Source organism: Montipora foliosa, chromosome 12 (genome assembly GCF_036669935.1).
Source record: "Montipora foliosa isolate CH-2021 chromosome 12, ASM3666993v2, whole genome shotgun sequence".
NCBI classification, from domain to species: Eukaryota; Metazoa; Cnidaria; class Anthozoa; order Scleractinia; family Acroporidae; genus Montipora; species Montipora foliosa.
This window is the reverse complement of record NC_090880.1, coordinates 19,302,316-19,314,815: the sequence shown is the minus strand read 5'-3', so window position 1 is coordinate 19,314,815 and position 12,500 is coordinate 19,302,316. Positions and strand designations below refer to the sequence as shown.

At 40.0% G+C, this 12,500-nt stretch overlaps 3 protein-coding genes across 3 annotated transcripts in view; 1 reads left to right on the top strand and 2 right to left on the bottom strand.

Annotated features, from left to right (window-relative positions):
• The window catches only part of LOC137978821 (transmembrane protein 272-like), a 77,946-nt gene that overhangs the window by 61,958 nt on the left and 3,488 nt on the right, over positions 1–12,500 (bottom strand). The gene's annotated exons all lie outside the window — the stretch shown is intronic.
• Positions 1–12,500, bottom strand: part of LOC137978820 (transmembrane protein 272-like) — a 16,906-nt gene that overhangs the window by 1,029 nt on the left and 3,377 nt on the right. The window contains exons 2-3 of the mRNA XM_068825904.1: positions 4,292–4,357; positions 1–2,022 (exon numbers count right to left, since the gene is read on the bottom strand). The exon at positions 1–2,022 is cut by the window's left edge and continues 1,029 nt beyond it. Of these exons, the coding sequence (XP_068682005.1) occupies positions 1,631–2,022; positions 4,292–4,357 (458 nt within the window). The 3' untranslated portion in view covers positions 1–1,630. The remainder of the gene's footprint in view (positions 2,023–4,291; positions 4,358–12,500) is intronic.
• LOC137978819 (uncharacterized) overlaps positions 1–12,500 on the top strand; it is a 39,868-nt gene that overhangs the window by 24,051 nt on the left and 3,317 nt on the right. The gene's annotated exons all lie outside the window — the stretch shown is intronic.

The window sequence follows — 12,500 nt, the reverse complement described above, 5'->3', positions numbered from 1 at the left end:
CTGAGCTTAAATCAAACAACTGTCTGATTGTTGACAATGCCCAGATTTTACAACACTACAACTCTCAATAACGATGTCAACAACCTTTATCAAACATTTTCTACGCCTTTCAAGTCATCGTTCAAAAGTTTCGTTTTCAACGATCCCCACTCATGCGCTTTTAAACGTTGTCTTCGCCGTGACCGTCATCGTTTTCAAAACTCTCCGTTGTCACCGATCCGGAGCGTTTTCAAAGCGATGCGTTTTCAAAAGTTTCCACTTTGTGAACCGTTTCCGTCAGAGTTTTTGAGCGTTGTAGTGTGGATAATGGGCGAAAGTGCCTCAAAATGTATGCGTTTCAAATAAAAACGTGAATGGGGCCTTAGCCTGGCGTTTGACGTTTTCCTGTAAACTCGTGGCTAACTCAATCGAAATGGTCGTGCTCGTTCGGCGTTGCACGGGTCAGTTGACTACGAGACGAAACAAGGGAGATCACAAATATTGTTACAGCTGGTTTGGTTCATTCGTTTTCATTTCTATTTGTGCTGACACCATTCTTTGAACGATTTTCTTTATTAACACACGAGTTTTCTCACAAAAGACATCATGCTCTTCACAAATGACTTCAAAAGGTAAAAACACTGTGTAAAAGAAATTGTTAAACTTATTTAAATATCCAAATTTAAGCTTTTAAGCTTTGATAACGGCGAGCTAGTTATTAGTCATCTGCCTCTTCAAAACACACGCTCAGCGGGCCAGAAAAGACTGACAGCGGGCTGCTAATGCATTATCAGCCCTACAGCTGATTGGTTCTTGCTTCAACTTTGTGATGTGCCTATTATTTATAGACGATTTTACGCATTTTTCCGGTAATTTTAAATAAGTTCACTGGACTGAGTTGATTCTTTAATAGCTTGTTCAATCAACACTTACATGATGATTTGAAGTGACTTTGAAATCGTTATTCACTTAACTCGCATTCTTGATATCATTTGGCCTTGTTTATTGATAATAATGATAATGACATAACTTTTTTCGGGAATACTGTTTATTTGCGCCCTTGTAGTGTCATTTGCGGCCCTCGCGCTTCGCGCTCGGGCGCTCGGGCCGCAAATGACACTACGCGGGCGCAAATAAACTATATTCCCTCAAAAAGTCATGTTATTCCCTAATTATTCACTGATAAATTCTGGTGTGGCAAAAGCGCTAATACTCCCATACATCATTCTTTGTCAAATTTGTCATTGCCGGGAGATTATCTGGTTAATAACATGGGTGACAGATTACTCCTTAATTTAGGCGCGAAATTTCAGCGTTAATTTATTATATCACATGTGAAATTACAATGTTGGCATGGCAACCTACAGTGCCAAAATGGCGTCTTATGAACGTAATTTGCCACTCACGATATTAATAGCTAATCATTAGAGAATAATTTCACTTGTGTTTTGTCCAAAATCAAATAATTTCTCGAGCCTTTAATTATTTGATTTTGGATAAAACGCTCGTGAAATTATTCCCCATTTTCACTCGTCACCCTTTGACTACCCCTACATATCGCGTTCAAGTTTTCAGAGACTACTGTAGCTGACTGATTATAAAACTATAGCCTTGTGCTAATGAGGCAAAAAAAATGTAAACAAAGATTCCCCTATACCGGTTGATCCACCCACTCTACCTTGCACAACGTGAAAATAACCATAGCAAACGCAACAAGAAATAAAATACCATATATTATGTAAACTGAAGTGGTTACCCAGAACGCAAACAAGTACAATGTCTTATGACAGTAATCAGCGCTTCCGGGGTCATTGTAGTTCGGCTCGTACTTTGAATAAACCCACACGCTTCCGCAAACGAACCAAGCTGTCAGAAACAGTTGAACAACCGCCTGTACTGGATTCACCGATCGTTCCTCGTCGCCGCCGGATTTTACGCGGATGGAACAAACGCAACAGCTGGCAAAGAGGTTTGCTGCGCCATACACGATCAAGTAGATGGGAATCATTTTGTCAACAGGACACTCATCTTTGTACTTGACACCTTAAAAATGCAACAACAAAAAATAACTTGGAAAACTCCAGCCAATACTGCTCCAGTCTGAGCTTGTAGCTCAAACGGTAGAGCAGCGGTGATCTAACCCGAAGGTCGTGGATTCAATTCCCACCCGCGTCAGAGTTTTTCTGTCCTTGTGTGGGCTCAATTCCATTAGTAGGGCTAACGCTCACATGGTTTCCATGGATAGAAAGCAGCACTTCACATTGGCCTACAATAGTTTTTCTGTTAAAATATAAAGTGTGACACGGCCAACGTTTGCAAGAACGTAACCCTTCCTCTGCTCCTCAAGTATAAGGATAAACAGCTTCATTTACTCGAAGCTAAGGATAACGCTGACTTTTAGCCTTACCTTACTGCTGGAAATGGGTAGCAAATGCTTAGACTTAAAGAGACGCTTCGTGTTGGATGTCAAAATTGGGCGTTTGTCTATTTATTTGCATATTTTTTACGTTTATGGCCCTACAAGTTAAGTTGACGAAACTGCTATGTTTGTCTCACCCTACGACTAACCAAGGGAGAGAATTAGGTCTACTCCTGAAGCAGTACGTTAGACCGATCTAACTGCCTCAGTTTGTGATGTCATCGATTGAATAAATCTGACAACAGTTTTGCTAACTTGAAGCGCGATATCGGCTGCGATTTTCCGGAGATTCATAAAAAAACAATCAATGATGGTAGCAGTTGTACACGCCACGCACGCGTAGCTCCTCTACATTGCTGCACTTATGTTATTCACAGTAGCTATTTTGTAGGCGGCTTGTTTTAACTTATAAGGATCTTTAAACGTTGATATTTTGCATCAAAACTTTGGAATTTTTCGGTAAAGTTTTGAGATTTTTAGAACTGTTTTGGAGATTTTTATAACATTTATCGAATATTGTCCGGCTAAATTTTTAGGCGATTTTTCGGGATTATTGTAGCTAAGCCTATGCGAAGAATCGTTAGCGATGTCAAGATTTCTAAGTTTGAAGTGTATTTTATGAATTTGCAAAGAAATCGATGAATCCTTGGACACGACCATAGCGTGTAAGGTTATCTCTTCGGCAAGAGAAAACGATCAGTTTGGGTTGAAACCATGGATCGCAACACGAGAAGTAGATGGGGCATTTCACAGCTGATAAAAGATCTGCTGAGTGATCCCTTTAGTACAGTATCTCTTGCCGCCTGCCTTTTGTGTATCCTTTTGCACAGACTATCAAACTCGTTCTTTTCATTGATCAAAGTTTCTTCCTCTCGAACTTTCCACGCCTTTTTTTGTATTTTTGTTGGACCTTGATGTTGTTTTCCGCCATTTTGTCTTAACAAAAGAGGAATTAAATTTCCCTTGGGGTAGTCGCCTGGTACCTATTTGTAAGCTTTAATTTTAAAGAAAATGCTCTCCAAATCTCAGAGCGATATCGCAGCGACGCATATTTCTGAAATTGCCGGCTGTTCACACGCGCGTTTCTGCGTCGCCATGAAAGTCAAAGCAGAAATCGCACCCCAAATCGCTTAAAAAATTGGTTGTGTGAACGTCCCTCTGGGCAGGATTAAAACCCACAACCTCCGTAACACCGGCCGGATGCTCTACCCAGTGAGCTACTTGAACTCCTGGGAAGCTACAATCTTGGATATTTCAAATGGAAAATGAAGACTACCCCTTCCCCCAATTTCAATGATGAAAAAATGGCGGACTTCAACTTGCGCGAGGATTCATCATTGATTTTGAAGGGAAAGGGGGGCTAATTTTTCAATTTCTTTTGCCCAAGATTGTAGGTCGTTTATCTATAGTCTGTGACAAAATTTCTTGGAACAGTACACGAAAAAAGATCTGAAGCTTTCGCCCCCTCACAATGTTGTTTGCACGCGAGTTCGGGGATCCATTTGGCAAAACAACATTGTGAGAGGGCAGGGCATTGCAAAGTGTTTCAACAATTTGTCCGAGGATGTAGGATCTGAATGGAAAATGTGTCCACTGGTCTGCGGGCTCTACATAGTCATGCGCATTGTTTACGCATTGAAGAGAACGTTTTTTTTGATAGGCTTTTCCTTGCAAAAATTATCATTACCTGTGCATTGCCTGTGAAGAACGGGGAAAGAAATTAAAAAAAAAAAAAAAAAAAATCGATAAATGACATTTTGCAATTCTCTCTTAGCCACCTGATCGAGATCGAGTTGCCATGTTTACAGAACTGAGTGCTATTTAAGGGCTCATATAACACAAAAGTTAACAATAATTTTCCGGCACGTTATATTCATTACGGTTTGGACTTACCAATTACTATTTCGGCTATAAACAGAGGAAGCTGTGCAAAACAAACAATCATAAAAGCAGCCAGTACTGTGGAAATAGAAAAAAATGTTTAGTTTTATGAAGAATTGAAATAAACCACTTGTTTTTTTAAATTGAACATCTGAAGGCCTAGTAACTGCAATAAAATGGATCGTGGCAAAAAGCAATCGTTTAAATGGCTTTTGGCTGGCTAAGGTGGCTCAGCCGTCGATGAATTCCGATTGAAGAGCAATGAATTTCCTGCAAGGAATGCTCGGGGAAAAGGGCAGCAAATTCTCCTCCAAAGGCTCTCATCTGCGTGTAGGAATATTCACTTCCACAGGAAGACAGTTCCGCACTAAATCTTGCCGACAGAGTTCATATAAGCAAGCCCAAAAGTGAATCCGCCGTGCCTTGTGTGCGCGACATCTTGGATGTCGGTCAATGTTTTTTCTCTATCTAGTCCTGAATATTTCTACCCTGGCCAAGGTTCCTTGATTTCTCTCTGTAGCGAAAGGCCAGGACACCTCTCCACAGATCTCCTCGATGTTCTGTCACGGATGCACGACGTGACGTCAATTCAACGTCACTTCCGATCTTACGCCATTGGGCAGGTGTTCAAATCCAAACTGGTCATAGTGGAGTAAAAAAGGTTGCTGTTCTTCATCGTGGTGAAGTACAATAATAATAAAGTATTCTCGTTTGACTCACGATGTGGTCACTTGTGATGTAGATCGCGACGCTTCGACTGCATACTGCTAGTCTTCATCAGGCGATGAGGTCGACTGGTTACGCTTCACCTTTGAAGCAAATGTACCAATCACAGCTGCTTAAAACCAACCAATCACAGCGGAGCATCTTGCTCAAAACGCTCAAAAACCAGTCGACCTCATCGCCTGATGAAGACTAGCAGTATGCAGTCGAAACGTCACGATCTACATCACAAGTGACCACATCGTGCATGAGACAAACGAGAATACTTTATTATTATTGGTTGTAGTTGGTTTTAAACCGGTTAAGAGTTTAATTATTCGTTCAAAGTTCTGGAGACTTCGAGGAGATCCGAACACTCAGAGGTTTCCTATCTTTTTGTTAGCTATAGAGAGGGAAATCAGAGACATCTGCTAACTAGGATAGAATACATTTCAAGAAGCTACAATTTGAAGTCTCATGGATCTAGATCTTTTGCTCTCGCCTTGTCCCCGACTTTGGAACAATCTACCAAAATACATAAAAAATATAGCAATCTCCAGATTTTCAAAATTCCACTTAAAACTTATCTATTTAAGAAAGCCTTTGAATAACCTTATTGATTCATGGATTTATTTTTAATTTTTATTTTCATTACTTGTAAAGCACCTAGATCACGTCTGGATAGACGCTATAAAAACATCATCATCATTATTATGATGATTATGATTATGATTATGATTATGATTATTATTAGCAGAGCTCCATAGCTAAGAAAATTTGGTAAACTGTCCATCCGACAAATTTTGGTTGTGATGTCAGCGTACACCCGCCCGTACACTCTTTGCAGGGGAGGGAAGAGAATCAGAGAGTCAGCCCGTCGGAGGAAGGGGTGTGCTATATATTTTCTTGGCGGTAAATCATGCAAGAAATGGTGTGAGCGTTGTTGTCGCGTTGAAAAACTTGTTTACTTTAGGAACTTGTGACATTTGAGAAATTTAAAGGGAAAGTACGGTCTAGAAAAAGTTTCTCTAAATTAAGAAAACTTTTCCCCAGGAATTCGAAAATAATTTCCGTTTTGTCCAGTTCCCTGTTAAAATATGACAAGAGCACTTTGAAGTTGCCTCTTTCGTGACTTGGAGAGCGCCATCTTGGATATGACGTGTTATGACGTAGCAATAGTCAATAAACGTGTTCGACCTATCCAAGTTCTTCGATCCCCGATCACTTTCTCAATGTTGTGTGACCTTTCTGCTTCGAGAAATTCAAATGTAAGATGAACTATGGTAAACGGTCTTGTAGTTCAATAGGTAGTAGGCCATGTAGGCCATAAGTGCGACAGAAACTCAAGTTACTTAAGAGCTTCTGCCTGAGAGACCGGGGCAGACTTGGAAATGAAGGTCGGCCGATTTCGCTTAAAATTGGTACACAAAGTAGTTATGTCGACTTATGTAATATGCCAAAGTTTCAGCTTCAACGACGTTTTTTTAGCCGAGTTCTGGATATCAGCCCCTCAGGGGTCCACAGAGGCTGATTTTCAGTGCAATTTTGGCCACTTTTAAATCTCTCTTTTAGCAACATGAAATTCATTTCAGGCAAAAACAAAACCATCTTTGTAAAGCCCTATCCTTAGGCTTTTATGGGTGAGAACATTAGCTCATGGAAATTTTTCGCTAGCCTGTGGCTGTTATCACAACTTCGTCATATTTGAAGCATATGGGAAGCAACCGGAAATGGCCTGTTTTTCAGACCAATATTTTCCATGCCCATGTTTTATATCTTGAGGTCTTAGTATCCCTGCAAAGTTCAGCCCTTAGTTTAGTAATATCAAGAAAAAAATACTAAGGTTGAGGGTTTTTACTAAGAAAAAAACTTACGAGAAGATGGCTAACCAGGCCACTTCCGGTTAAAAATTTCAACAAAGCGTGTCTGCAAAAATCAGCCATTTAATTTCGATTATCTTTTTTCCTTCCAAGTTATGGTTAAAAGAGACTCTGAAGTTAATTGTCACCGAAAAGACTTGCCGTTAATAAGAAATTTTTATGTGATTGTTTTAGGACCCGGCGATCAGATAGTGGTCCGACAGCGGTTATAAATTTCTTGGAAGAAGTCTTGAAAATTACGGACAATAGAGCCGCTGCGAAAACTCTTTATTTACCTAACAACACATCTCTTGCCGGTAATTCACAATGCAAAATTGCATCTTTTTTGTCCAAACTGCAATGTTAAGTTTATCTCCTTTGTTCAACTCGTTCAACGTAACACGTCTGTGGCCCGTAGTAATGAAGCGCTGATTAAATCAGGATATAAGCAAGCTTTGTAGTTCCATTCAGTAGTACTATAACCCACCTGTTTGGGCTTTAATATTTTCTGAAGAAAAAAGCACTTATCGGTCTCTTTAAATGCAACCACAACATCTGTCGTGACACTACTTGAGAATCGTTTTGAACCTTTAAGAAATTTCGAATATAATTAAAGCTAATCGTCTAACACAAATTGCAGTCACTCTTCCAGTCTATTTGCAAAGTGTCTGGATAAATTCACTTACAAAAAACGCTTACCTGGCTTCACTTTTACAGACATGCCCTATTCCTACAATGCCTTAAAAGTGAGGTAACATTAGAAACTTTAGCCCCAGCGATAAATTGGTCGCAAGTGCGTCATTGCGAGTTAGATGTACACAGGTCGATTAATACCGTACGTGACGAGGGCATTGTAGTTTGCTGGCTGACTGACTTGGAATTCAGTTGTTTTCTCGTGCAGATTCCTCTCCTTGATATTGCAGAGAATGATTATGATAGAACTTGTATGAGAACATCAATGGCATGATTTGTTTATTGAATATTTATTCATACCCAGTGCCCCAGTGTAAATGGCGCACGTATGTTGTAAATGATTGAAAAGGACATCCAACACAGTCCGTTTTCGCCGCCAATCCGCTAAATTGCTAGACGATTACTCACGGGCACTCTTTCCCTTTCTCTATCAGTATTTTCCTTTTGTTGCTTTCTTAAACAGCATGGATCCATGGTGGCATCCATAATGCAAATATATCCAAAGATAGGACAGGGGTGGAGTGGGTTATCCTTCCGGCAAAGACTACTGTTTTGGCAACTTGGGAAATAAAATATTTTAGCTTTCTTGGAGCCCTTAAGGACTTGGGGTTTTTTATGGCACCCGTAGCTGTAGATCACATGAAAAAGTAAGTCTTTATGGACTCACACTGAATGGCTGACGCTTAACTCTGGTTTCGGTAATAAGAAGCAACCTAGGCGGTAATCGCCCTAGAGGGCCATTATGCATGCTGTAGGTGATGAGGTAAGTCGTCACAAGGCCTAGTGCCCGCTCGTCTAGCCCGCTAACGCGCTATCCCAGTTCCTTTTTGTGTAGAATCCGAATGTAATGTGGACTTTAATCTGTCCTAAATCAACAAAATGCATCGGGGAAGAAATAGATGGCCAGCACTTTCAAAAGAAAGTGGACACCTTGCCGGCTGCTTTGTTTATTTGCGAGAAAAGAAACTATCTGCGATAGTTCATTTAGGACAGATTAAAGTCCACATTACATTCGGATTCTACACAAAAAGGAACTGGGATAGCGCGTTAGCGGGCTAGACTCTGGATCGAGCGGTCCTGGTTATTAGGGCGTTGACATGTCGTCTTGGGAAGGCAATTTTCTTTAACAGTGCCTCTCTCCACCCAGATGTATAAATGGGCACCAGTGATTATTATCCTGTCCAGGAAAGAAGAGCAGTAACCAATTTAAGCTCCAGCAGGTACGAGCGGGCACTAGGCCTTGTGACGACTTACCTCATCACCTACAGCATGCATAATGGCCCTCTAGGGCGATTACCGCCTAGGTTGCTTCTTTTTACCGAAACCAGAGTTAAGCGTCAGCCATTCAGTGTGAGTCCATAAAGACTTACTTTTTCATGTGATCTACAGCTACGGGTGCCATAAAAAACCCCAAGTCCTTAAGGGCTCCAAGAAAGCTAAAATATTTTATTTCCCAAGTTGCCAAAACAGTAGTCTTTGCCGGAAGGATAACCCACTCCACCCCTGTCCTATCTTTGGATATATTTGCATTATGGATGCCACCATGGATCCATGCTGTTTAAGAAAGCAACAAAAGGAAAATACTGATAGAGAAAGGGAAAGAGTGCCCGTGAGTAATCGTCTAGCAATTTAGCGGATTGGCGGCGAAAACGGACCGTGTTGGATGTCCTTTTCAATCATTTACAACATACGTGCGCCATTTACACTGGGGCAATGGGTATGAATAAATATTCAATAAACAAATCATGCCATTGATGTTCTCATACAAGTTCTATCATAATCATTCTCTGCAATATCAAGGAGAGGAATCTGCACGAGAAAACAACTGAATTCCAAGTCAGTCAGCCAGCAAACTACAATGCCCTCGTCACGTACGGTATTAATCGACCTGTGTACATCTAACTCGCAATGACGCACTTGCGACCAATTTATCGCTGGGGCTAAAGTTTCTAATGTTACCTCACTTTTAAGGCATTGTAGGAATAGGGCATGTCTGTAAAAGTGAAGCCAGGTAAGCGTTTTTTGTAAGTGAATTTATCCAGACACTTTGCAAATAGATTGGAAGAGTGACTGCAATTTGTGTTAGACGATTAGCTTTAATTATATTCGAAATTTCTTAAAGGTTCAAAACGATTCTCAAGTAGTGTCACGACAGATGTTGTGGTTGCATTTAAAGAAACCGATAAGTGCTTTTTTTCTTCAGAAAATATTAAAGCCCAAACAGGTGGGTTATAGTACTACTGAATGGAACTACAAAGCTTGCTTATATCCTGATTTAATCAGCGCTTCATTACTACGGGCCACAGACGTGTTACGTTGAACGAGTTGAACAAAGGAGATAAACTTAACATTGCAGTTTGGACGAAAAAGATGCAATTTTGCATTGTGAATTACCGGCAAGAGATGTGTTGTTAGGTAAATAAAGAGTTTTCGCAGCGGCTCTATTGTCCGTAATTTTCAAGACTTCTTCCAAGAAATTTATAACCGCTGTCGGACCACTATCTGATCGCCGGATCCTAAAACAATCACATAAAAATTTCTTATTAATGGCAAGTCTTTTCGGTGACAATTAACTTCAGAGTCTCTTTTAATCATAACTTGGAAGGAAAAAAGATAATCGAAATTAAATGGCTGATTTTTGCAGACACGCTTTGTTGAAATTTTTAACCGGAAGTGGCCTGGTTAGCCATCTTCTCGTAAGTTTTTTTCTTAGTAAAAACCCTCAACCTTAGTATTTTTTTCTTGATATTACTAAACTAAGGGCTGAACTTTGCAGGGATACTAAGACCTCAAGATATAAAACATGGGCATGGAAAATATTTGGTCTGAAAAACAGGCCATTTCCGGTTGCTTCCCATATGCTTCAAATATGACGAAGTTGTGATAACAGCCACAGGCTAGCGAAAAATTTCCATGAGCTAATGTTCTCACCCATAAAAGCCTAAGGATAGGGCTTTACAAAGATGGTTTTGTTTTTGCCTGAAATGAATTTCATGTTGCTAAAAGAGAGATTTAAAAGTGGCCAAAATTGCACTGAAAATCAGCCTCTGTGGACCCCTGAGGGGCTGATATCCAGAACTCGGCTAAAAAAACGTCGTTGAAGCTGAAACTTTGGCATATTACATAAGTCGACATAACTACTTTGTGTACCAATTTTAAGCGAAATCGGCCGACCTTCATTTCCAAGTCTGCCCCGGTCTCTCAGGCAGAAGCTCTTAATACTTATAGATTTTCTGGTCAATCAAACTAGGCGGCAAAAATCAGCCAGAGAAAATGTAAACAAGACAAAAACCTTGAACATGCGACAAAGAAATATTCGACAGGCGTACCTTTTTCACTTTCTTCTTTCAGCGAGCAAATATTAACGTATTTGTTTAACGTATTTGTTTTCTTTCACACGGGGAAGCGTTTAATTTAGAATAAGCCGACGAAACGTTCAGATGTTGCTCAATACACGTAGCAAGGCTTTTTCACATCAACAATTACCGCTGTTGGGGTGTACGCTTTCGAGGGGGATGAACTAGACACATGTCTAGACTTGAGAACACATATAAAAATAAAAAAACCGAAGCTTACACCGGAAAATGATTTAAAGAAAAGTTGGCCGGCGAAAATAAAACGTAGATGGATTCCTCAAAGGTGAAAACCTGACTGCTATATTTTCTGTTGGGGTCTGTCATTTTACCAAGGAGGACTTCAAGCGGGATCTTCAAGTATATGAATATTGGCCTTGGTGACATTCCCTTCTGCGGAAATCTCAGTCAACTAGTCCAAAATATCATTATATTGGAGCGAGAAAACTGAATCAAGCCATACATAGACGATTTTCACTTGCAATGTGGTTAAATTTTGTTAGCAGTATAGAAATTAACTACTGAAAGGATTTACTCTTACCATTTGATGGAAATGTATAAATCGATCGTTTGTTTTGAAATTGTAACAGGGATCTCGTAGAAAGCCACGGTAGACAGATTAATTTGGGACAGTTTAGGTTGTTTTTGACCAGATAATACTTGAAAAAGCGGTTTGGTAGGCTCGAACCTGCGATTTTCGGCAAAATCTCCAACAGCGATTGAGTTATAACAATCATTTGTCTTGTTTGTCTCGCGGGTTTGTGACCGCCTGACGGTTGCTTAATTTGGAACTGAATTTATCATCACTGCGCCGACTGTCCACACTAAATTAATACCTTTCGATTTACGAATTTTTGTGTGAAATGGATGTCCAGTCGTGAGCTGCTTAGTTTGACTGTGAAATTGCAGTGGAGTAAGTGAATTACTACACTTTAGCTTGAATTGAAAGAATCGAAGTGTATACTCTGACAAAAGTCCAGATAGTTCAGGCTGCCATTTTGACTTTGTTTAACTATTCACGTTAGGTAAACAGTATCTGTTTCAGCAAAATAAAAATACAATAAAAAGTAAATAAATAACCGCCCCTGGGTCCGCCACTAACTATATGTATTGCTTTCTGGGGTTAGAAACGGGAGCTTCGCTTTTAGGCTTGACTAGATCCATTTATTATTATTATTATTATTATTATTATTATAGAAGTACAAACATTTGGATGCTTGTAGATAAAGCAAGATAGGCCGTATCACGTAACCTATCTACATAACAGGAAAAAAAAATTAAAAATTCTAAATTATTATTACTAGGAAACAAAAAATTCAAGTTCCAGTCTTAAAAGCCGATTAGACTTTAGTTGGAGTGAGCTGTCCGTACAACTCCATAATACCTGCAATACAGTGGGTAGGAGAGCACGTCCAACTACTCAGCAGTGCAAAACAGCTTTCATGACTCAATTGATCATCCTGCAATCTTTATCTCAGTAGGTTTTCTTGCCAAGGTTGATCTTCGGTCTTCTCCACAGGCTTTTCATTTACCGCCTTCTTGAGATATTTCTTAATCTGCTGTCCCTTGATCTTCATCTCTGTTGCTTCCAATGGACTGCATGATGGTTCGGGG